Consider the following 27,690-nt stretch of genomic DNA (forward strand, 5'->3'; position numbering starts at 1 on the left):
AGAGATGAAGTAGCTGCTCTGCCAAATTTACGGTGACTGAGAGCCATCTGCTGGTCAAAGTTCACCTACAACATTCTAGTGAGTACCACTCATTGTAAGCAGCTCCTTACTTTACTACAGAACACACACTTTAAAACATGTCTAGAAACAGAATGTTAATGTTCTCACTCCTACATGGGAGCTTAAAAAGTTGATCCTGTAGCAGTAGACAGTAGAATAATAGTTACTAGAGGCTTGGAAAAGAGGGAGATGGTGGTTAAGAGATACAGGAGTTCTGGTGTTCTATGGCATCATGGTAGGGTGAATATAGTATATGATAATTTATGGGTTTTTTGAATAGCTAGAAGAGCGAAGTTTGAATGTTACCAATACAAAGAAATTATAAATTTTTGAGGTGATGGATATGTTAATTACCCCGATTTGATCATTACATACAAAATAGTACACTATATATACCCCATAAATATGTACAATTATGTATCAAATATATATATATATATTTTAAAAAGAAATAAAGTGCACAAAAGTCGACAGCATGCTTACATGAGGGAGTTTCTGTTCCTAGAGCCATGCCGTTTGACACTATCTTCAATAACAACTCTGCACTGTCTTTCACTTTGCTCTTCATAACCAAACAGAGTTATGACAAATCCAATAAGTGCCCAATTGAGATAAACAATCTGTATTTTGCATTTGGCATGCCTAATGGTTTCAACCTTTGTCTCAACACTACTGTTTTCACCTTATCTAGTATATTTGTTTCCATTCTCACTTTATAAAGATAAAAAGCAATACAATATGCAATTACTTGTGCAAATTAACTCTTCTATGAACAAAGATGTAAGTCTAATGAAAAAAAATTGTTGCCTGGTAGGCAGTGTTACCAACAGTAACAGAAATTTATGATTGTCAGTTGATGTTCAAAAATCAAAATTTGGCCTTAAAAGACTAAGAATATCAATGAATGATATATATATATATATATACACATATATATATATATATAATCAAGATACACAGAAGCCAAGGACCTCCTAAGTAATCAACATTTCTACCTCAATGACCTTGCTTTATATTATACCATCTAATTCATACCTAAAAACACAAATGATTGAGATAGATATCTGTACTTTTTATCATGGCATCCTTTCCCTCTGTGGGAAAGGCCCAGGAATGCATAAGCTCCCTCAGGTGACTAGTGCAACCATCTGGGCAGCTTGTCATGGAAACTATTGTTCTAGAAAGAGTAGGATTCAAGAAAGTACACAAGAGAAAAAAAGACATGGTATACAAATTGGTACCCACTTCTGGTACCAATTTCTTACTCCGTTCAGGCAGTTAAATACCTTAGACTAGGCAATTTATAAACATCAGAAATTTATTGCTCACAGTTCTGAAGACTAAGAAATATTTTTTAAATCAACATAATAAACTAAAATACAGTATGCATAGGTAACTCCTCTTTCTTCTTCCTGCTTATTCATGGACTGAAACTTTTTTCAATTCTCAAATAATTTTTGTAATTTAAAATTAATACGTGCAGGGGTAGGGAATCTTTTTATTTTCCATACCAAAAAGTCACAAGTCTACCAGTAGTTAAGGACTATAATTCAAAACAAGACACCATTTTTTTTTTTTTTGCTGGTTTCAAGACACCAGCAGATATGGTGTCTAGTGAGGGTTTTTTCTGTTTCATGGATGGCACCATCTATGTGTCCTCACATCACAGAAGGAACAAGGATGCTCCTTTCAACCTCTGTTATAAGGGCACTAACCCCATTTGTGGGGGTGGAGCCCTTGTGACTTAATCACCTCTTTAATACTATCATATTGGGTATTAGGTTCCAACATATGAATCTTGGGGAGGGCACCAATATTCAGATCACAGCAAAAGAGTGTCAATGAAAAATGCACACACATTTAAGATGCACAAAAGCCAAGGACCACCTATATAACAATCTTTTCCATCTCAATAACCTTACTTTTTATTATACCAATTCATCTAATTCATATTTCAAAAGGCAAATTGTTGAGATGGACACCTACACTTTTAACCATGACACCCTTTCCCTCTGTGGTCAGGGCCTAGGAAGTGTAAGCTCCCCCACATGACTTATATACAACCAGCTGGGCATCAATATGCTGACTGGTATGGAAGCTACTGCTCTAGAAAGAGCAAGATTCAAGGAAGTACACAAGTAAAAAAGAAAATATATGGTGTACCAATTCTACCTACTCTTTTCTAATCTCCTACACCTAGACCATTTATGGCCCACACCACACAATGCAGCACACTATCATGTACCATCCTCTAGCTGTTTTGTGCAAGATAGAAAGACCTCCCCAAATGGCACATAATTTCTGTATTCCCTTCTAAGAACAGAATTTTTTTTAAAAATCAACATAATGAACTAAAATACAGTATGCATAGGTAACTCCTCTTTCTTCTTCTTGCTTATTCATGGACTGAAACTTTTCTTCTTTTTCAATTCTCAAATAATTTTTATAATTTAAAATTAATACGTGCAGGGGTAGGGAATCTTTTTATTTTCCATACCAAAAGTCACAAGTTTATCAGTAGTTAAGGACTATAATTCAAAACAAGACACCATTTTTTTTTCCGCATTAGACCAGCAAAACCTAACAGGTTCTGTAACACCTACTAACAGCTAAGGTGCAGGGAGAGAGGCTCTCCCATATATTGCTGGAGGGAATGTAGAGCACCATAGCCTTTAAGAAGCAGACATGGCAGTACCTGTTAAATTTTAGACACCCATACCTTTGTCCCCAGTAACCCCACTTTGGATTTACAGATATCTACCTGCAGCATTGTTTGTAATGGCAAAAAACTAAACAACCCAATGTCCATCCAATGGGGGAATGGCTGGAAAAATGACTGCATGTTTATACTGTGGATATAGCTGTTGAAAAGAATTTGTTAGGTCTAGTGACTTAGAGGAATGTCCTAATTTAAATGGAAAAAAATCACAGAGAAATATGTATAGTACAATTCTGCTTTCATAAACAACAGGAAAGGAAAATTCATATTTATGTAAATATATATGTAAATTTGTGTTTGTATAAGCGCAAATAGATGTGGGAAAGAAAACCCTCCAAACAGTTAAGACTGGTCACTTTAGGAGATGGCACTGGAGGGAGGGATAGAGAGAACATTAATTTCTGAGTTATACTCAGCGTGGTTTGACTTGTTATAATGAGCATGTACCATGTTAATAATTTATTTTAAATCCAATTAAAGGGTTATTTCCCCACGATGGAGGGGGAAGGGAATAGGAGGAGGGATAATAATAAGAAAACAAAATCCACAAAAGTAAATGACAACAGAAGTAGAAACTATTAGAAAGAGGTATTGAAAGCATTCCTCTTCTTTAAAATAATAATAATAATAATAGGAGACAAAAACTAGAATTGAGAAATGCCAAAATCAAGCATATTTTTTCCAGGAGGAAAGAGCATAGAAGAGAAAGATATGAAAGGAAAAGATAAGAAAGGAAGGTGAGAGAAAAAAACAAGAATAAACAGACTGGGGTTGGGGCAAAGTCTACAGAGTACCATTAAGAGGGAAGTATAAAAATGACAAACAGGTCTACAGTTACACAGAGGAGGAAGGAAAAGTTAAAGAGAGAAACAGAAGGTGATATGATTCCTTTCCTAAAGTTAAGAGATACAAGCAATAGTAACATGCTCTCCTCACTTTCAAGGCAGAAAAACCCTAACTTTTCAAAATCTAGTAACTGGGGAGGGCTATGTAAATTTCTTCTATTGACTTACATCTCCATCTTGTGGTCAGTTCAGGATATAGCTCTTACAGAGAGGGAGAGAGAAGAATGTAGACATGAATGCATTAGGATGTATGTAAGTGTGTGTAGGTATTATACATGCATATATAAGCATATGTACATAACCATATATACTTACATATGCACATATATGTGTAATATATCTGCCTGGAGTACACAAACATGTGTATGTATTTGTAATTATTCTTTAATTAAGTAACATACAAACAGAAAAATCGTAAGTGTACATCTCAAAGATAATTCACAAAGTGAACACCCACAGTTAACTACTACCCAGAGCAAGAAACAAAGCATTACTAGAACCTCAGGAGCCCCCTTGTGTTCCTTTGTAGCCATTCCTTCCCCCAAAGGGAACCACTCTTTATGATTTATAACACTATAAATAAGTTTTGCCTTTACCGAATGGCATCACACAACATGTACTCTTGTGTCTGGCCCATTCCACTCAACATGTTTGTGAGATTCTTTCACAGCATGGTGTGTAGCTGTAGATTGTTCATTCTCATTTGCTGCATATGCCATACCATACCTAACCATTATAATATAGATGGGCATTGCGTCATTTCCAGATGGGACTATTAAGATTAGCACTACTATAAACATTCTTGTACCTATCTTTCGTACAGTTGCATTTTAGCAAATACAGTTTCCAAAGAGGTTGTACAATTTATAGTCCCACCAGTGGTATATGAGAATTCCAGTCACTCCACATCCTAGCAACACCAGACAAATCTGTCATTTTAATTTTAGCCATTCTTGGGGTGTAATGGTATGATATCATGGTTTTAGTTCGCAATTTCCTGATGACAGTGAAGTTGAATACCTTTTCATATGTTCACCCACTGAATATCTATCCTCTTGTGAAATCCAAGTTCCAGTCTTCGCCTATTTTTTTCTAATGGGTTGTCTGCCTTTTTCTTGAATTATAGGGGTTCTTTATATATCCATGATACATTTCTTGTGTCAGATATATACCCTGCAAATATAGATTTCCATTCCGTGGCTTGTCTTTCACTCTTTGTGGTATCTTTTGTAGCAGAATTTCTTATTTTAATGATGTCCAACTTATCATGTTTCCTTTATGTTAGTGCTTTCTTTGGCCCGGTTAAGAAATCTTTGCCTATCCCAAGTTCATAAAAATATTCTCCTATTTTTTTAAAGCTCTCGTTTGACCCTTCACATTTAGATCTACACTTGTTTTGGAACTGATTTCTTATGCAGGGTGATAGCAGAGGCCGAGATTTATTTTTCCCATATGTATATCCGGTTGACATAATGCCATTTATTGGAAAGACTACCTTTGTCATAAATCAGGTGACATTATGTGTATGGGGCTGATTTTCAACTCTCTATTTTGTCCACTAGTTCACTTCCCTGTCCTTGTGCCAACAACACATTGCAGCTTTATGATAAGTCTCCATAACTGGTAATGTCAGTCTTCCAGCCTTTGTGTTCTTCGAAATTGCCTTGACTCTTCTTGTCTCTTCATTACCACATAAACTGTGGCTATAATCAGCTTTTCAAGGAATAAAATATAAACAAGAAACTGGCTGGGGACCGTAAATGGGTTTGCTCTAACTGTACAAATCAATCTTGAAGGAAATGACATCTTTACAATATTGAGTCTTTCAATCTCTAAACACAGAATCCCGCATTTGTGATTTTCCTTTCCATGGTTTCAGTTACCTGTAGTCAACTGTGGTCTGAAAATATTACATACAGTAAGATACTCTGAGAGAGAGAGACCATGTTTATATAACTTTTATTATGGTATATTGTTATAATTGTTCTATTTTTTTAGTTATTGTTAATCTCTCTGCCTAATTTATAAATTAAACTTTATCATAGGTATGTATATATAGGAAAAAACATAATATATGTAGGGTTCAGAACTACCCAAAGTTTCAGGAATCCACTGCAGGTCTTGAAATATATCCCTTGTGGATAAGAGGATATATTAGGTTTTCCTTAATTTCTCTAAATAATATTTTATAGTTTTCAGTGTGGAGGTCTCATACATCTTTCATTTGACTCATTCCTACATATTTTATTTTTTTAACTATCATAAATAGTATCTTTTAAATTTTTTTTCATTTGATATTTCTGTGTTGCCTAGCTTTTAAAACCTCTTGAGGAGAGAAGCTTCTAGGTTGCTGCTAACCACTGTGGACAGACTACGCTTTATCACATTTCACACAGCAATAGTCAGATATCTTTGCTCACGGGATCAATGACGTGGAGTTGCAATGACTAATATTTATTCAGATCTCAAGGTATCATCAATGAAATCTCACGGTTTCATTTGCTTGATCAAATCATCCAAATGGATAATCTTTCTTTACATTTAGTCTCTATTTGGAAGTCAGGCTGCTAATAGAGCTTCCTTTCCTATCCTATGGAGGAAAAAAAAAAAATCCAGACTAAATAACTAGAGATCCCTTCAAGCAATAACCAGTCCCATTTATACATATATAACCTACAAACTTCAAATAGCTATCTTGCCAAGTTCTGAGACAGTTTGAAGATATCTAAGAGTACTACTGTTTAAACATTCTACTTCATTATCTTCAAGATATACTGTTAAGCAAAACAGATAATGCATAGTAAAGAGTGCATATTATACTATAATTCATGTTAAAAAATAAAGATAAAAGACAGACTGGAGATGTGTATGTGCACATGTCTGTATGTGTATATCCTTGAATGCGAGTAATATATCTCTGGAAGGATATACAAAAAAACTGTTAAAAGTGGCTGCCTCTGGGAAGGAAATGGAAAACTGCATGTTGGAAGTGGGAGGGAGCCTCAATCTTCATTGATTACTCTTTTGTACAGTATCACTTTTTACCACATAATATACTACTTTTAAAAATTCTTCAAAAACAAATATTCTATTAGTTCCCATAAACTGCTGGAATATCCCAAATCATCAACATTTTGGCCTAACACTATCAACCAAGCTGCCTCTTCCACCAAGAAGAGTCACAAAAAATACTTTGTCATATGACATATCCAATTTTTTCCCCAAGAAAACATGGTTATCATATACATTATATGGCTGGTATCAGATTACTAGTTAATATAGGGGAAAAAATGTGCTAAGGCAATATATTATATATTCCAGATTTTTAGGTCAGTCCCTATTTCAAATACTCCCTCTTGTTGTCATACACCAGATTAACCTGTTACATTCCTCCAGAATGTGGAGACAAAGCCATAAGCTATTACCTCTCAAAATGTAATTAAGCAAGAATATGAAATATACAAGATTATCTGTCTGCAGAAGAAATCAGCTCTATGAAACTATTATTATATAAATGTGTCACTGTTAAAACTGAGTTGCATTTCAAAATCCTAAACCTCTTTAGGAAGACAAGTGATAGGTATAAATATCCCAGCTTCTTAAATAATTGAATTGGAGATTTAAAGCAATGATTTAGGTTCCACTTGAGCCTAAATAAAATAACCCAAAAGGCCAGTGAGCTATCACTTTTCTGGGATTTCAGAAATAGGTGAGTTACAGGAAATGACAATTTTTATCAAGGTTTAATTGAAGAACCATCAGTCTCTAGTTCTTAAACTTAAAGATAAACAGTTGTTACTGCTGCTAAGGGAGTTACAGTCAAGAGCTGATATAGACACTACAATCTGCCTACCCAACATCTTTATGTTTCTTCTCACTTATTGTCAGAATTTCAACTTTGTCCAGGGCTCTACTGCCCAGAGAACATGACCCCATCCTCATTTTCAGTCCAGGAATCTCTCTTCTGAATCAACTAAGCCAATCACAGCAACCCCACTCTTCCATGGTTTTTGGTATAACATGGTCACATGATACAATCCTAGCCTACTTCTATTTTGAGCCAAAGTCAATTAGGAAGCTTCCAGGAAGCATTTCATTGCTCTTAAAAAACAAGTAACTGGAAAATACAAGAGAATCAAGAGGAAAAACTACTACTAAAAACTATCAGAGAATTAAGAAAGTGGCTGTAATATTAATAGCCAATTTCTATCCATCAATTATCAATAGCTTTCATATAAACAACAATCAAAAAGTATGATGAAATAAAAAAAACTGAATTTAAAACAGCAACCAAGAAGACTAAACAACCAGGAATAACTTTAACCAGAAATGTGTTAAACTTAATTGAAGAAAACACTGCTGAAAGACCTGAAAAATGGCTTGAACAAATGGAAAAACATCCCATGTTCTTGGATAGGAAAATTCAGCAATATAAAGGACTTCAAGATTTAATGTAATCCTTTTTTTAAAGGTTTATTTTTTTTAATTAAATAAGTGAAGAGCTGCTTATTATCTGTTAACACAGGAAATAATCCCAAAGATAGTTTTGACAAGGATGGGATGAAAATGATACTCTTAGGTTGTTTCCTTCTTTTTTGCAGCTAGATTAGCTGATTCTGGAGGTCACGTAAGAAAAATAAGCAAAACTCCTAAAAAGAAGTTTACTAAAAGACTGGCCCTATCAAGTATTAAAACTTAAATATTTAGAAGAATGTGATACTAGCACATGAGTAGAGGGGACCAATGGAACACATTATTAAGTCCAGAAATAGACCAAAGTACATATGGGAATGTACATGATAAAGATAGCATTTCAAATGTGAAAATGAACAACAATAAAAAAAAACGCAGTCAGCCGCAAAAATAGGGTAGCCAAATAGGGAAAAAAGTGGGATTCATACTCTTAACCAATTCTAAATGGATCAAATATTTAGCAGTTATAAAACCATGAACATACAAAAGAACAAAAACACAGGAGAATATTTTATAACCTCGATTCACTATAATTATATAAAACCCTACTAAGATATTACTATATAAAACTATATACCTTAGTTTAGAGTAGCATAAAAAAGCTTAATACTCTTGGGAAAGACTACATAAGGAAACAGGCATTCACACAAGTGGCCGGTCCAAGTATAAATGAGTTGTACCTCACTGGAGGGCAACTTGCCAAATGCTGTCAAAATTAAAATGCATAAACCCTTTGACCCAGCCATCCCATTTCTAAAAACTTATCTAGAGATATACTTTCACAGATGCAAAATCCCTTACATTTAAGGTTATTCACTGCTTTATTTCTGTAATAAAGACTGAAAACAATACACATATATACATAGGAGACTATGTATATACACATATATACATAGGAGACTATTATATATACATATATAATAGGAGACTAAATAAGTTATAGTACATACATACGATGAAATATTATAAGGCTATAAAACTAATGACAAAACCTTATGTCATGATTGAGAAAATATCCAAGATATTTTGATCAGGTGACAAAAGAATGTTACAGAATGGTAATGTATGATATGCTACCATTTGTATAAAAGATGGAGGGAAATAATATATTCATATTTGCTGGTATGTGCTTAAGAGAATCCTGGAAAGATATGCCAAAAATTATTAACAGTAATTACTTAAGTTGAGGAATGGGGGACATAGTGGGAGGGTTTTCACTGAACCTTGTTAAAAGCTTTTTAGATTTCTTAGCCACATGAATACATTACTTATACAAAGCACAGTCCCCTTCTTCTCCTACTGGCATGTTTGGAGTGTGGCTGGGAACTGCTTCCATCTCTTCTGAGCCCATGAGAGAAGTCTGAGGAGAAAGCCAACACTCTGAGGAAGGCAAAGAAGAGGCAGCAACAACCTAGATCCTTGATGGCATCACTGGCCTGTTAGTACGTGGATGTTTTTCCTTATTTAAGCCATTTTGAGTAGGGTTATCCACTATGTACAGCTGAAGGTGCCCCACTGCTAGACTAGCACAGTAGTCAAACCCAGGTATCCCCGAACAAACTTCAGGATAATAAGCAGCACCTCCTTTTCCAGACTGCTAAAAAAGAAACCCTCCTTTCTAGTCTTCATGACACTTCTATAGACCCGTCTACACTAATTTCATGGTGGTGTAATCTGTTTTTGTTTCCCCTATCTGACTGAACTCTTCCAGAACAGGTATCATAAGCGATAAACAAATTCCACCATGGTCACCTCTCAGCCCACCTCATGTGCATCTAGTAACTTCTGATTCCAAGCTTTGCTAAGAGAGCAGCAAGACTATGCACCAAAGTAACTTATCTTTCCATGAAACTACCCAAAATAATCGGTGAGTCAGAGACAAAGCTGTCCGCTTCACCAAGTGCTCTTGAGCATACAGACAGATTACATTCCCAGCCTCCCTTGCAGTTAGGTTGGAGCCACGTGACTGGTTACCGACCAAGGGCTGGATGTGTGAAATTTGCAGGCCCAAGCATACAAGAGAGTATGTGTTCTCTACACCCTCTCTTCTCCAGTCAAGGGGAACATGGAGGCCTTGTGTCATGACGGCACAGCCCTAAGAGGGAAACACCTGAATCTCTGAGTCACCTTTATGTGACAGACTTTACATGAGGCTGGCAAAAAAGCTTTCATGTATTAGAAGTTGATATTCCCAGGTTTGTTTAGTTACCGGAGTACAGCCTATGTCTCAGCCAACCTTTCAATCAACAAAAATTTTCTCCTCAGAGAAAGGGAACATTCTGAAGAAGGCAAACTGAAGAGATAGCAAGAGCCAGGATCCGTGACGGTATCATTGAGCTGTTAATTGGATCTCTCATTTGTCTAACTTAAAAGTTAGAGAAGTTAACAGCAGTCAAAAATACACCTGCTCTATACCCAACTCTGTGATAGGTGTTATGGAAGATACAAAAAAACCCAGAGATGTTCACTCATTGAGCAAGTATTTATTAAGCACTAAGTTAGGCTTTGGTCTCTGTCCTTGCAGTATCTGATCAAGAAAATATGATTAAGTATTAAACCTGTGGTCTCTCTAGGTAATTCAGCTCCCCACTGGTACTCTCTCAAAGCACAATATAGTTTTCTGCTGAATTTATTTTACTTATTTGTATGATTCTTTATCTCATGTCAGTCTCTCTCACTGGACTGTACACACATCAACCGCAAATAGCAGATATTTTTTGTTTTGATTTTTTGCCATTACATTCCCAATACCAGTGTGTAGCACATAGTAGGCACTCAAGAAATACCTATTCAGTGAAAGAAGATTTGTTTTACTCAACATTTTTTCTTCCTTACCTATTTTTCATTAAACTAGTAGGGAATTTTATTTAATATTCTTAACTGTACTTTATACTGCCTTAGTTCAACTATCCTTGGGCTGAAGTAATAGAGAAAAAAAGCAAAGCTGTATTGATTTGAGCACATCCTTACTTGTCAGAAAAGCCAGGAAGTTACTGAATTTCTGAGGCATAAATCAAAGGGATAAATATTTATGGCTTATCCACTGTCTCCATGACCTAGCTGATGATGCAATTTCCCACTCCTAGAAGAGTAGCTTGGTCATGTGTTAATAACATTAAGCAACATAAAGTTGCATAAATCAGTGGTTCTTTAGGAAATCTATTAGATGTAAATGATCTTTCCTATAAATGAAGCTTTAAACAGAAATCAAATATTCAATAGTTTAAAATGAAGGTGGTGCATTTTTAATGTAAGACTCAATGTAAATTTTTCTTTTGCCCCTCTTGGCTACCAATACAGTGATATGAAATATACATTGGAAATATCATACTTTTTTATGGTAGCTCAAGGAAAAAATATATATCTGAAATTAAATGTAAAAAATCTACACTCAGAAAACATGCACATTTTGTATGTTCTTCTTTTGATTTTAGCAATTGGTGTGCTTGTTAATATATCCTTCCTGACATATAACTACCATCTTGAACTCTAAACAACTTCCTATCCCCTATAATCCTCTACATCATTGATGGTGTGAAGATTAAAGCTTAGCCAATTAGCCACCCACTATAGCTGAGTTAATCACATAATCTTTGAGATGGTCACAGAGCAGTGGAGTATGCAACAGTTTTCTTTTCTCTCTTTACAACGATTTAACTAATTGTAAGACTTAGCACTGCTCTCAAATATAAAGGGCAGGAGGGTTTTTAATCAGAAGCTGTGTCATTGCTTTATAAGTCAAGGCTTATCTTCTTCTAAGAGACATTGTTGCATAGAGACTTCTTTAACAAGTTTCCAAATACCCTAAATTAGTCAACCATTGCTTATTTAGACCAAGGCTTACTGCTTTAGAATAATGACCAGTAATCCGTAAAGTAAAACTAAGATTCTGTCACATGACAGCTACACATTCAATTATGTGATTGCCATGTTAATGTCTGTTTAAAGGAAATGCTAATCCAAACTGAAGTTTGACAATACTCTTCTCTCCTTAATAAGGCCACATATGAGGAGGAAAAGGAGGGGTAGAAGGACTCTGGGAATGAGGGATGGGGAAGAAAGAAAGAGGGCATGCACAAAGTAAACAGAAAAGACAGAAACAGAAGCATGGGTTCTAGGAAGAAAGGGGGGCTCACCTGATCCCAGGCAAATCCTGGTAGGGCAAACTGATCTTGTGGCATTGCTGTCAGTTATTGCAGGAGGTACTGATTAGCAGATTAACCCCAGTTCTCTAACAGCAAATGTGTTGTGGCAATCGTCTGGTATTAATGACAAAATGTGCCATAGAGAGCATGTCTATAACATTCTGAAGTTCTGACAAGGCTTTCTGGCCAATGTGATTCCATAGGCCATAATTAAGAAAAAGACACGTGCCCTCTACCAAAGTGACAAAGCAACTCAGCTGACCTCTCTGATAGCAAGGATTACAGAAGCAAACAAAAATGCTGGAGGAACCCAGAACTATGGATTAACTGTGGGGAGGACTAAGGGAATCTTTGTGAGTCATCAGAGATCCAGAGAAACCAACTGGCAGAAAGGAATGAGGTTTCTCCAAATATACAGCAGAAAGTTCCCTGATAGTGGTATTAGAAGTGACTGGGCAATCTAACATTCAGGAGGCCAGAGGATACAGTCAAACTGTGAACCCAAACTGGTCATGTTTAACTGAATTCAGACCCTCTCTCAGCCAGGTCCAAGCAGGAGAATTACTAGATATGAGAAGTTGGGGATGGAAGGGGAGGCCCCCAGGGTGGAGATTAGGAGTAAAGGCCGAAAAAATAACTCTGACATAGGCAGGTGAATGAAATCAAAGACCAGTAACTTACCTCAAATCTAAGAAAATCTACTTCTAGCAATCTGCTTTGGCTTTAATATTCATTCATTCATTCTCGATACACTTACTATTATCTCTAGTTAAGTCCTCCCTGACTAGTTAGATCAACACCATCTAGGTGTCCATCCTCATAGCCCTTAATCAGATTTCCCAGGGACTTCTTTTGTTTATTGTTATTAGAGACGGGGGTCTCATTATGTTGCCCAGGCTGGCTTCGAACTCCTGGGCTCAAGCGATCCTTCTGATTCAGCCTCCCGATGATTTTCTTTCTTCATGGCAATCAGTATCTATTAATAATTGCCACAATGGTTTCTTACTGTTGCCCAGACTCCATGTCATCTGGAATAGACCATCACTATGTGTTATGTCCACTTTTACCTTCTTCAAACCACTCCATAGGAGTCATTTCTCCTCAACAATTCTTATATGCTTTTTAAACAAAATTCCTCTAAAAGCTTATTCTGAACTATGCTATATTTTTGTTCCTGAATGAAAAAGATACAATATATATGTTGTCCTCAGTTTCATCTTGGGAGCATGTCAATAAGCCTGGCCATGGCCAGGTGTGGTGGCTCACTCCTAGCACTCTTTGAGGCCAACGCGGGTGGATAGTTTGAGCTCAAGAGTTTAAGACCACTCTGAGCAAGAGTGAGACCCCTGTCTCTACTAAAAATAGAAAAAAAATTACCTGGACAACTAAAAATATATAGAAAAAAATAGCAGGCATGGTATGGTGGTGCATGCCTGTGGTCCCAGCTACTCGGGAGGCTGAGGCAGTAGGATTACTGGAGCCCAGGAGTTTGAGGTTGCTGTGAGCTAGGCTGACGCCACAGCACTCTAGCCTGGGCAACAGAACAAGACTCTGTCTCCAAAAAAATAAAAAATCCTGGCCAGTACCATATTTCAACCCTCAGCACTTCAGTTATCGTTGCTCACAGTTTCTCCTCAGTCTGGTCTCCTTGTGCCCTGCCACCCAACCATTCACCAACAAACCAAAAAGCAACAGCTTCAGGTCTACCATGTGATCAGCGTTACACGCAGGAAATGCAAAAGGCAGTCTCAGTGGTAAGACTCCAGAGCTCCTCAGAAGGCCTCCATCCAAAACAAAAACCACCTCCACTAAGCTGCCAAAGTCCCTAAAATTCTCCCATCAGTTAATTTACTTTGATTTAAATCCTAAGGCTCAAGGAGGCTTCAATTAAAATACTTCCAGAAAACAAGTTGCTGGCAGCCACTTATTTCACTGCTAGAATTAATGTGAGACTGTTTACTAATAAGACAATAGGCAACAAGCCAAGTACTGTGGAAAGAGGACACAGAACAAACACGATTTGGAAAGAGAGAATGTGAAGGCTGCGAACCAGCTGTAGCACATGGAACAAGACTGCCCAAGGAGACCAGATCACTCTAGAGCTGTGGTCCCCAACCCCCAGGCCACAGCCCGATACCAGTCTGTGGCCTGTTAGGAAATGGGCAGTGGCACGGCCTGAGCTCCACCCCACCCCCGACCCCCAACCCGCGGAAAAATTATCTTCCATGAAACCAGCCCCTGTTGTCAGAAAGAGTGGGGACAGCTGCTCTAGAGCACTCAGGGGGCATGACAGGAGGGACAGCAGGGCTCTGAAGCAAGGTGGCAGCATGAGCTCCCTCCTAGGCTGATGGGGTCACAATGGCCCAACAACAATATCTTGTATTTATAAAGGTGTTACAGCTTACAAAGCCCTTTTCATAGTGATCCCTTCCTCTGGTCCTAACAACAATGAAAAATAGGCAGAACACATATCCTGAGTTTAAGGTCAATGATTTTGAAGCCCAGATGATTGAGAGAATAGTTAGCTACAGAGCTAAGTCCATCTAATGCCTGGTTAAGAGTTCAGAGCTGAAATCCAAGCTCTGAGGCTGATTAGCTTTAGCATCTTGATGCCTCTGAGCCTCAGTTTCTCTTTTGTAAAATGGGATATTATAAAGGAGCTTAACATAGTGCCCGACACATAGAAAACAAACAGCAGACATAAGCTATTAGTATCTTTACTAGTAGCCGCTGAGACGTAGCGCAGTGGTTCTAAACCTGCCACCTATTAGAACCACCTCCAACAGCCTACTCCCACCCAGGCCTTCCTCCAGACTACTAATCAGACTCTGCAAGCATATGGGCCAGACACGTATTTTTCTTTTTTTCTTCTTATGATCGATTCTGAAGCAAGGTGCCACAATTAAGAATAACTGATACAAAGCAGTATATCTCAAATTGTAATGAGCATTCAAATCACCTGGAAGGTCTGTTTAAAATGCAAGTTTTGATTCCACAGGTCTGGAATGAGGTCTGAAATTCTGAATTTCTAACACGCTTCCTGGTGCCACTGCTACTTGGCAGGTCGCAGAGGCCAGCACCAGGGCGAGCAGCACTGACACAGGGAGGTGAGCGGGAATCACAAAGCAAAAAACCACACAGGCCAAAAAGACCTATTGATAGGACTGCAGAGGTCCTCGGAAGGCCTAAACTCATACATTGCGCTCTTCCGCATCATTAAATGACACAGTGAACAAGAAGCGAGAGGCAGAGTCTGGCCCAGAAAACTCTTCTCAAATAGAACGATTAAATGTTTTCTCCCCTTCTGAACTTCACCTCTTTACTTGACTCCATCGCCCCATGAAATGCACTCCCCTTAACTATGCCCTTGTTAGTCTCTCGACTTCCTTCAGTGAACATGGAGGCCCTTATTGGAAGACAGCACTTTCTTTTCACCTTGGATTCCCTTGCTCACCTGTTCTATGTCACCAACCTAGAGCACCACCTTCATCCACTGGCGTCAGCCTTGGATCCCTGGGACTGAATATGCCAGAGAAATATCGGGAGCCACAATAAATCAGCCTACCACAGGCTTCTGTCTTCATTTAAAACCCTTGCCCAGGACCCTGCCACGAGAGTACCATTCCTCCCTCCCTGACTCCTCAGGTTCACTTCTTCACAGAAACGACTTAACACTTCATCCAGCTACCTGTATGTCATAGTTTCTTTTTGAGAACCTTGGCTCACCAGCTCCTGAGAAGACTGGGACCAACAAGAAAAGAACTGTTTCATCCTACTCGGCTTGTCCTAGGGCTGGTGTGCAATCCTGGTTGCATATTAGCAGCACCTGGGACCTCCCCTGCCCCCACCCCAATCCCACCCTGATTTAATTGTCTGAGATGGAGTGTGGCAATGCCTGGCTAGGGTCAAAAACCACTCCCCTTGGGGAGCCGTCTTACTCCTAACCAGGGACTGAACAGGAGCAAGCTGCCTCACCACAATGGATGCATCATCCCTAGTGTGGAAGATGAGGAGAGGCGGGTTTCTATCCTGAACTCATTTCCTTCTGTGATGGCTCCCACAGTGAAGTTGATAGAGTCCTGGAGGTGGGGGAGGCCAATTCTAAGGATGTAGCAATTGATGGGTCATTAACCTCAGCCTTAGGAAGCCAGACCACTTCTCCAGGTCCTTCAACAGAGCTGGGTTCCAAGCAGCTGTCAACTCTTTAGAGTGTGAAAGAACAGGGCTCTACCTCCACGAGCTCCACACCACAATCTTATTAGGACACATTTTTTCAACATGCCAATTAAAAAAAAAAAAACTCATTTTCCCGCACAGGTAAGTAGTGACTTCAGGAGTTTATAAGGCAGCTAACAAAACAAAAAATTCAACCAAAGAATGCAAAAGAAATTTTCTGGCGTCATCTGTATTCTACCTAAGTATGCTCTACCCAAATGGGATTCAGCTGAACATAAACGATTTACTAGAACTAGAAAACTAACAAAAACTAAATTGAACAGAAAACTATAGTCAGACACCATAAATGAACAGAATATATTCTACCAGTTAAGGACATTAAGCCATTCAGGAAACAGCCATAATATATGCAAATAAATCTTTACCCACCAAGTAAGTAATCCCTGTGAATGAAAATATCCTACCTGATTAGATCTGGTTCGGCACCCTCATTCTTAAAGGATGCCAGAAGTAGTCTCTCTCGAGTTACAAGATCATCCAATAGGTTCTGTCTTCGATCCCCTTCAAGTTGTGTTCTGCAGATCTCTTGTTAAGGTCCAACAGTAGATGAGTTACCTCATGTTACCTGTTACGTTATTAACTCTTCAAGTCAGCTGTGCTTTTACAGACTAATCACTGCTATCCAGGAGGGATCTGAACCATTCTTCTGCTTTTCCTGCTCTCACCTTCCATCTCACCAATCCTTCACCAATCCTTGACATTACCACTGTGGAGGGACTTGCAGACACAGACACAGGTCACTACGCAAGTTCTTTCACTGAGAAATATACTAGGTAAATGTTATTTTCCTCACAGTGACCAAGATTTAAATGACTTGTCCTGTCAACAGAACAGTCTGGCTCAGGGATTCTTTAGGTGTTGAGTTATAGATGTCAGTATTCAGGGGTCACTTCCTACATATTAGTACCCTAAGATACTCCGTTTAAAAAAAAAACAAAGGAAGGTCTCTATATTGCCCTCTTTCTCCCATGTTAATACCTATTTATATACCTGGAATTTATTTTGTAAAGCACTACTTTATGCAACAGATCTGCTCTGAAAATTGTTACCATCAGTTCATTATTTAAATACATTGCATAATCTTTCAAGAAAATTATAAAGAATCATATTTGAATGCGTGATTCTAGTAAGCCTGCTAGACTGGGAGTCCCAAGGGCAGAGTTTTTGTCCTATTTTGACCACTATCTATGATCTTCAACCAGTTATTTCACCTTTTTGGATCTCTGTTTCTTTATAGGTAACACCAGATAATCTTTAATACCTTTGCCAGCACAACTCATAAGTGATGGTTAAAAAAATAAATCAGGACTAAATTCAAAGTTTTATATACTAGCTTTCTTGAAGCAAACTACACGTTATTCTAGGCTGAAGTATGTGTGTGCACATATGTGTGTAAAAAATAAAGGAAATATTGAAGGATAAAATTTTTGCCATAAAGAGAATGAAAAAGCTAACAAACACTTTTGAAAGGATATATCTGACGTAAGACATAAAAAGTGAGCACAAAAGTAAACTGCCTCAACTCAATTTTATCTAGCTTTTACTTTTTCATTAAATGGCCTTAGTTTTATTAGAGCTAACATGCTGGTGATCCATTGTAGCCCTGGCCACAATTACCTAGTCCTAGTAAAAATACCAAGGCATTAGTGAGACTGCTACTTTGGATATATAGATACTTTTCTTCTTAAGAGGGATATAAAACATTGTTCTTAGGCCCAAAAAGTTTCTGAGAAATTGGCAGAATCAAGTAGTAGCATCCCCATTACCTGGGTGAGAAAACCATAGCACAGGGAATCTATAATTTTTGTTGCCAATTTTGCATAGAGAAGGGCTAGCTAGCAAATTAGTAAACAAACCCAGGCAGAAGTTTGCCACAGTAACAGACAGTAGTTAGAAAAATCATAAATCCCCCAACCCAAGGTAGCTGAGCACTATTAGTGGCTTTAGATATTAAAAAATAATAAAGGAATTCTCTCAACATTCCAGAATGCCACACTTTCCTGAGTCAAATTACTACCATTACTTTTCCATTTCCTACTTGACAACAGTCACTAAGTACCCCATCTTGGAAACCATGAAGTAGCACCTGTAACAAAGAAACAGTAACCTTAAATACTTCCTCAGTATTAATAAAAGGGCCAAATATTAGTCTTGATCAATGTAATATCAAAAATCAGTATCAATGTGTTTCAAATTAATGGCAAGTTGTCAAGGCAGAAGGTTTTTCTATTTAAAAGAAGCTCCTTGAAAACTGAAATATAACAAGCAATCATAAGAATTATGCAGGACAAAATGGGAATTTTAAATTGTGGAAACTATCAATTACATCACAATGCAGGATGAGCATCCCTAATCTGTAAACCCAAAAATGCTCCAACATCTGACAAGACAGCACAAGTGGAAAATTCCACACTTCACCTCACGGGATGGGTTGCAGTTAAAACACAGGTATATTGTATAAAATTACCTCCAGGCTATGTGTATAGGTGTATATGAAACATAAATGAATTGGTGCTCAGACTTGGGTCCCATCCCCAAGATATCTCATTATGTATATGCAAATATTTCAAAATCCAAAATTTGAAACACTTCTGGTCCCAAGCATTACAGATAAGGAATACTCAACCTGTACTAGCTAGCCTAGTCTTCTGTGCTATGTTCAACCTACCCTGGCAACCTCTGGTTTTGTTGGGATTTAAGTACTCAACCTTCCAAGCAAACATATGTTGACCTATAATCCAACATTACAGTAAAGCACAGATTCAAATGGCTCAGGAATTAAAAAATAAAATTGTCAAAGTATTAGAAGACAAAGATGAACTTTTTAGCAATCTTCAAGTAGGAAAAATCTTTCTAGGCAAGATTGCAAACCTAGAAGCCATGACTATATAAAATTTTAAATACCTGCAAAATAAGATTACAAGTGACAAACATTGGAATAAAAAAAGGCAAAGGACATAACAGGGCACAGAAAAAATAAACACTAATATCTGTACTCAAATGAAAAGACATTCAATTTCACATTAATAAAAGAAATGCAAGATACGACTTTCACCTATCAGATTAGGAAACTGAAGAGAGAGATTTGCAAAGGGATGAGGAACCAGGCACTCTCATACATTCTTGATGAAACCGTAAACAGGTTCAACCAATTGCCAGACTGCCTTCTAAATATCTAACAAAATGTAAAAGGCACATTCTTTCAACAAGAATTTCTCCTGCACATAACTTCATACGTTTATACCAGGACTTAGGAGCAAGGATGTCCACTGCAGCATTATTTATAATAGTCAAATATTGGAAACATCAATGAGGAATTAGTGCATCTATGCAATGGAATGTTTTGTAGTCTAAAAGAAGGAACAGGATAGCTGTTTATAATAATAAATGAATAACTGATAATAACAATTAATATTTCTGAGCACTTACTAAGAGCTTATATGATTTATTTGCTATGGAATAATCTCCAAAACATAGAGCTAAACCACAAAAAAAAAAAAAAAAAAAAAAAAGGCAGCAGCAGCAAGAAGCTAAACAGTGTTCCCATTTTGCCAAAAAAAATCAGATAGACACATACATGTTTGTATATTCACAGAAAAGTTCTGGAAGGATATACAAACATTGCCTCTAAGGAAGGAGACGTGGAGGTTCGGGTGTGAGGAAGACTGACTTGTCACTGAATACTGTTTTGTGGTATTGTTTGCCTCTATCATATGCTAATTAATAAAAGCACAAGCTGTGGTACCACATGTATAGTATGATCTCTTTAGAGTCAAAATAATTTTATGTGTGCATACGTATATTTCATGCCTATAAAAGTTTGGGCTGATAGGTGCCAACCATCAACATTATGAACTATGAAGAAAGAGATGGGATAGGCTGGGGAGGAGGAAGAGAGAGAGAAGCCATTGGTAAATAACTAACAATAAGACACGTACAAGCAGAAAGTACTTTTTATAATAGAAACAATATAGATAAGTTTTAAAGTTCAGCAGATACTAGTTATGAATTTAAACTGTTAAGAATTAACTACCAGGCCAGGTATGGTGGCTCACACCTGTAATCCTAGCACTCCTGGAGGAGGAGGTAGGAAGATTGCTTGAGCTCAGGAGTTTAAGACCAGCCTGAGCAAGAGTGAGATCCCTTCTCTACTAAAAATAGAAAAAATTAGCCAGATGTGGCAGCGCACACCTGTAGTTCCAGCTACTCAGGAGGTTGAGGCAGGAAGATCACAGGAATTTGAGGTTGCTGTGAGCTAGGCTGACCCCATGGCACTCTAGCCCAGGTGACAGAGCAAGACTCTGTCTCAAAAAAAGAAAAAAAAAAAAAAAAAAAAAAAGAATGAATTAACAAAGAACATTAAATCAAAAGCAGTAAAACTTGATTATGTTTGTAGATTAGTAACTGAAGAACAGAATCCGTGACATTTGATGCTAGAAGAGGCCTTAGGGACCCCCTAGCCCAATTCTCTTGTTTTCCTGACCATAAAATTAAGGCCCAGCACGGCCAAGTCACTCAGCTGGTTAACAGTAATTCGGGCTGCAGCCCAGAGAGCCCAACTCTTTCTACACTAGGTCAGGGCTTTTCTACCACGGTGAGCTGGGCTTATCTCCCCAGGGGCCTTCTCCTCCCTGAGGCACCCAGCACTGCTCACTTAACTTCCTCACTTCTTAGATCCTGTTAAAAATAGCACGGAGAATACAGAATATACCCAGGGAGTTCCTGTAAATGTGGGAAAACTGGAAAACTATCCAATTAGGAACACTCTGCCTCTTTGTTTTATATTTTATTTTAATCTGCAGAGAGAGCAGAGCATAAGGAGACGGGGTGAGGGGAGGTGGAAGGAGAATAAATTGAGTAATGGACCATCTGCATAGTACCCTTGCTATATACGGGTTGATGTTAACAAGAGGTCAAAGAATCACCCGGGCAAAGATCCATACTGCATGTACGTGGACACGTATGTGGTGGTTTGGTAGAGTAGTGTGGTAGGGCAGAGTGTGCCTGAGACTAAGGACAGGTAGAAAAAAGGGCCTACAGTCAGTGGCCAGTGCTAGTGACCTCTTCTTCCACCAACATGGTGAATACCAAGGAAGAAGGTCAGAGAACAGACAGATAAGGAATAGGAAGAACTTACTACTATAGTACTTTGGCATTGGCTAGGTTCATTTTACACATAAGTATAGCCAATTCATGGAAACGTAAGGTAGCAAATGAAATCAGATCCTGACAACGTATTCCCAATACCTACAACCAGTATGCTTAAGCCCAGCTTCTCTGCTATAAGTGGTAAACACTCTGACCCACAGAAGGAGTAGGGTGACCGTGTTGCTGGATCCACAGGACCACCTCCCTCCTCTAGCTCCCAGATTTTCTCTTTATTTGGTAGAAAGCCTAGGAATTTAGGTAAGTCTTACTTTGTGAATGAATTGCTATGGAGAAGGAAGAAGTTTGCAGATAATTACTTGTCCATGCTATAACAGAAGAACTGCAAGAAGACAATTTAAGGTTTCAGAGGTCAGAAGACTGTTTTGGCTTACTTTTCTTTAAGTTAAACTCTAATAAATATCTATTATGTACCAAGACAAGCTTTTACCTTCCTCAAAGCACTGATCACATTTTGCAAATACTATCTTAATACCATCATTATCTGTGTGCTTTGATATAACCACCGTACATTATTAAAAGCTTCATAAAAGGACTATCTGTAAATTCTTAACGGTAGCTGTAATTAAAAATTGTAAAAATTGTATGAGGAGGACATATTGTATGTGAAGCACCTTCTATGCGTATAATCTAATCCTCACAACAATCCTATAAACCCTGTGGACTTTTATCATCCCTGTTTCACAAATGAGAAAAATGGGGCACAAAGAGGTTAAGTAACTTGCCCAAGGTTACACAGTTACTAAGTATTGATAGCTACCTTTTATTCAATACCCACCATTATGGGAGTGCTGTGAGGGGCTTTAGAAATATTTTCTTCAACTTTTACAACAACCTTGCAAAGTATGATTTTTCTTACTTTATAGATAATGAAAATAAGGTCCAGAAAGACTAAACTGCTACTTGGTCCTGAGCAAGTGGCAGAGTAAAGAACTGGTCTTCACTCTCAGTTCTGTCTGGTTCCAAAGCCAATGTTGTTCCTACTATACTGGTGCCTAAATTTTAGGGTTGCATGGACCAGTAATATTTCCAAAAAAACTGGGGGGAAAGAGGAAGGTACATTCGATAGAATTACCAATCGAAACATTTTTGCAGGCATGGATGTTCAAAGAAACAAGTAAAAGTACTAACTACTTTTAATATCATGGTGAAAAAATAAGGAGTTTTTAACACCAAAAACTAGAAAGAACCATGTTAACAGACTATAAATCAGAAAACTTCTATTGCTGTAAGTACTATCTTCCTATTTTTCTCTTGTCACCAGGCACCACTGCAAACTCTGACATGGACAGGCACCGTGTTTGAGAACCACTTCACTTTCACTGGCTCCACCAGAGGAGTCCTCTAAAATCTACTTAGTGTCTCCACACCTACATTCATTGGGGTTTGTTACATAGTTTTTACCACATCTATCTATCCACCCACTAATCTATCTATCTATCTTTTTCCTCAAAAAATTCAGAGTTAAGAAAATTTATTTATAGATTTAAGAAGATGAATTTAAGAATGCCACAGGCATTCTCCCAATACACCAAAATACCTTTTGATATTAAACACCCTTGCAAAGAGGTTTTTAAAAATTCTCTTTAAAGAAGTAAAGGTGATGCCTTTGAAAAAGCCAACAAACGCACAAGATTCATGTAAAGCCAATTCTAAAAATATCTTTAGTACTCTCTGGAATTTCACATGCAGCCTCCTATAGCACATACCTTTTCCCAACTGGGAGGCAATTATAATTCCTATCTCAAAGAAGCACTGAGAATAGAAGTTAATGTCTTTCAGTAAGTAATTTAAACTCTCTGGTTGCATACCTTTGGTTTATTAATTGCAAACTAACAGATTCAAAACACAGAACTTTCATTTTAATTTCATGTTTATTCTTGCCAGGAAAAAAATACTTTTTCGGGAAAGAGCATAACATCTTATTCTTTAATGCCACAAATTTAATTGTTCAGAAAGCATTTTCATAGGACTTATCTTTCTGGCAATTCCTAGTGTTCTTTGGAAAACTTCACAAATATAAAATGGCATAAATTTATTAAGTAAAGTACCATAAACTCTCAACTACCTGGCATGGTAAGAAAATGCAGTATTCAAATATGCACATTAAGTCCCCCTACATTAATTATGTCTCAAAAAAAGGATTAAAAAGTCACTCCATTGGTGATTTACGGATAAAAAATTCTCTAAAATTTACAACATCATAAAGTATACCTAATAAACCACAATGAACTCTGTTTCATCATTTTGATGGTTAAGAAGGTTCTTGAGGATTTGCATTATAAACAGGATTTGTCTTGGCACTATAGCAACATGCCAATTAATAGAGAATTCTAGTTGAAGACATGCCGTTATTATTTCTACTAAAGTAGAATTCAGCTTTTAAACAACTGACTTTGGTGCCTGACAGCCCTGTGTCTGAATCTGGCCCTTCTACCTCAGAGCTGTTGGGACCTGGGCAAGTTACTAAAGCTTCCTCTCCTCTCAAAGATTCCTCTCCTCCATGTAAAAATCTCCTCTGCTAGAATACTAGATTCTCTTTCCAAAGTTTGACTCCGGCTCAATTAACTTTTTTGTAAAGAAGAAAAGGAACCACCAAAACAAACTGATAATAGTAAGTTATTAGGACTGATGCGTTGCTATCTGATGTATCTTAAATCTAGAGGACAACTGCCATGGAATTATTTAAAATGTTTGGGAGGAGGAAGGAATTCAAGGGAAGGGAAGATGGGGGACAGAAGGAGAATTAAAAAGTGGCATTGGTAAAGAAGGCTGCCTCCTTCTTTCCATTACATCAAAAAAAAAAGGCTGCCTCCCTGAAACTAACAAGTTTATGAGCGCCCCCGTGGGGCGGATTATCTGATTGCAATCCCTCGTACTCAATGCAGTTACAATAGAAATAGATCAATTATTTTTTAAAAAATAAATAAACAGGATTTTAAAGAATACTGTTATAGTCCAGTTGAGTTTTTTTTTTTTTTTTTGAGACAGAGTCTTACTTTGTTGTCCAGGCTAGAGTGAGTGCCGTGGAGTCAGCCTAGCTCACAGCAACCTCAAACTCCTGGGCTTGAGTGATCCTTCTGCCTCAGCCTCCCGAGTAGCTGGGACTACAGGCATGCGCCAACATGCCCGGCTAATTTTTTATATATATATCAGTTGGCCAATTAATTTCTTTCTATTTATAGTAGAGACGGGGTCTCGCTCTTGCTCAGGCTGGTTTTGAACTCCTGACCTTGAGCAATCCGCCCGCCTCGGCCTCCCAAGAGCTAGGATTACAGGCGTGAGCCACAGCGCCCGGCCTCCAGTTGAGTTTTTTATTTTTCCTAGGAAATTCTAATAATGCACATAAGGTCCCTAAATATTTTTTTAATGTTTTTAATGCTTAGTGTTTAATTTAGTAATCTAGGATGCAATTCTGAGATCACCACAAAACCAAAAATCTATGAGATTTCAACAGATAGTCAGACTGTAAGCATTTAGGAGAATAAAGTCAATTATTACTGTGGTATGCTTAGTACTCTATAATTAAATGTGTATATTTTGCTTGCCCTATAGGTTTAGCATATAAAGACAAATAATAATCAGTTACCTGAATGGAAATGAGCAAATACATAGTTATTAATATTATACCATGAAACAATATTTAGTTACCTTTCTAATATATGTGCTTTAGGTAACAGTAACATGAATTTGCATACTTTGACCCCATGTGCAGACCTCCCAGTACTTAGTACAGAAAGTAGAATAAAAAGCCCTGCCCATCTAAAACAATTTCAGGTCTCTATATAAAGACTTGCTGATTTTGGTAAAATAAAAATTCTTTATATGACAGACTAACTGTGCAGTAACAAGTAATACCAGATAGAGGGTAAAGCTACAAACTAAATGTGCCAGAATATTCCAATTGTGTTAAAAATAAGGTCCCAATTGTTTATTAAAATTAAACTTTTATCTGAAACCTTAGTGGATTAAAAACTGAATATTTAGAAAATCAAACACCTAATCTAAACCAACTTTCCTGGTAACATAAAGGTGTTATACTTGGGAGGAAATATTTTTTAAATACCTTCAATTGTTTTATCTAAGAAGCTATATTTATACATTTTTTTCATATTCAAAACCAGGCAGTAACCATTTCCTGAGATGCGAAAAATTTGGTCTTTGGCATGAACTACTGGCAATTTAGAGATAGGATGAGAGAAGACCAGTTTGAGGTCAGTTTCCAAACTAATATAAATTCAGGTATAAAGGGTTCATTTAGGTTAACAGGTCACATGTATTTTCCAAAATTGATCACAGTATGGATTTCTCAAAACAAAATGTTTCAGTACTTGACAATGTTGGCAGGACTGGCTTCAAGCAAGTCCTGCCCCTCCCCTTACCTCCCAAACTCCCAAACTAGAGGCAGTATCTGTGCCACTGGAAGAATAATAAGGCAAGCAAGTCATATCTCAATAATCTACAAAACGGGAAGGAAACATGTATGCTCTCTACTGGTATCGTCCTCTCCGAAAAGAAATGGATCATTAAAACTCTGGAAACTCCAGAAAGGGAATCAGAGCTCAGGATTATCATGGATTCATGAAAGTTTTCCTGTTGGAGCAGTGGCTAGCCATCTTCAAGGCAGTCTAGACAGGGAGCTATGCAGGGCCCTGTAAACATGGCACTGACAGAAAGCATTAGCTTCCTGTGCTGCACAGGTTACACCCAAATAAGTTAATTCCTTCGGCAGGTCTTGCTTTGCCAGCAAATTCACTATAAAACATGTAACAGACGCTTAAAATAGAAATCAAGATTATAGGCAATATTTTGGAAACCAGGTCTTCCTCAAGCTGTGGAAAAATCTGGGTGGCCCAGATTCCTTCCTTTCTTAAAATAAGACTGCTTTTCCTCCCACTCTAGAAAAGAGGTGGAAATGTTTACATGGATACATCTGATGTGTTGACACAGCTCTTAGCAATAAGTCCTTCAAAAGGGCGATCTTTTCCTTCAGGTTCTGCAACAAAGCTCTGATTGTCACCGTAAGCTGAAAAGAAAAGAAGACATCCTAAGTATTCCAGTCCAGAGGTGTACAATTTACTAAACTATATCAGGTAAATGCTGCTTTACAGGTTATGATTCAATCCAGGAAGGGCTGGAAGAGATGCTTGGCCTCCCTACAACAAACTCAGGGCTGTAAGCAGTCTCAGCAGTGCCTGGCCCAGCCTCTGGCCTGTACTCACTCTACAACCTGGCCACGTGGTGAGCAAGGCCATACCTGAACACGGACATTGACTGGGAACTGTCAATTTGCCCTGATCAGCAGCTGAATTCTGTCCCCAGAGCTTTTGCCCATTGAACCTAGTTGTGCATCTTGGAGCCATGCAGGAAATTGTGTTTCCCCAAGTCTTTGTTCCATAGCAAAATCCACAATTCCCTCAACCAGACTTCAAAAACTGTCCCATTATGTCTCGACCAGTCTCTCTAAACATACTGGGAAAATTTACAACCCATTGAAACATCTCATGGCAATGTGTTCTTTTTGTACAAGAGGATTGTTAACCACACATGACTCTTTTTCCAGGAGTGTGTGAATTTTCTCCAATCACTCTAAAATCCTGGAAGAAATTTTTGTTTGTGACTCTGAAGTGCTACATTGAATGACAGAGGAAGGGGAAAGAGAGAGCGCCTCTCAGGAATTTGGAAAAGTGAAAAATAAACTGCCCATTTAAATTGAAACATATTCCACCATGGATAAAATCATAGATATGTTAAAAACACAGACTACCACAGGTTTCATTTGCTACCTTGTTAAAAGTAGCAATTATTCAACTTGTGTGGAAGAGTGTGCTCCTTCCTTTAGACTAGCAGAATCACACTAAGGAAAAGCAGAGAAAGCCAGAGGCTGGCCAAGGGCTACACACATCAAGCAACCCTCTGAGGCATCAGTAACCAAGAAAAGTCTCACTTTAACGATTCTAAAACCTCTGGGAACCAAGGAAGAACCACCCACAATGTTTACAAGGAAACGTCAAGACAAGCAGCTCTCTCCTCATTCAAACAGTAA

At 37.8% G+C, this 27,690-nt stretch overlaps 1 protein-coding gene across 3 annotated transcripts in view; it reads right to left on the reverse strand.

Annotated features, from left to right (window-relative positions):
• STX8 (syntaxin 8) overlaps window positions 1-27,690 on the reverse strand; it is a 467,623-nt gene that overhangs the window by 218,678 nt on the left and 221,255 nt on the right. For all 3 annotated transcript variants that reach the window (XM_075994176.1, XM_012761217.2, XM_012761218.3), the window contains exons 4-5: window positions 26,576-26,670; window positions 16,883-16,993 (exon numbers count right to left, since the gene is read on the reverse strand). In XM_075994176.1, coding sequence (XP_075850291.1) covers window positions 16,883-16,993; window positions 26,576-26,670 — 206 coding nt within the window. The remainder of the gene's footprint in view (window positions 1-16,882; window positions 16,994-26,575; window positions 26,671-27,690) is intronic.

This window comes from Microcebus murinus, chromosome 18 (assembly GCF_040939455.1).
Source record: "Microcebus murinus isolate Inina chromosome 18, M.murinus_Inina_mat1.0, whole genome shotgun sequence".
In the NCBI taxonomy this organism is placed as follows: domain Eukaryota; kingdom Metazoa; phylum Chordata; class Mammalia; order Primates; family Cheirogaleidae; genus Microcebus; species Microcebus murinus.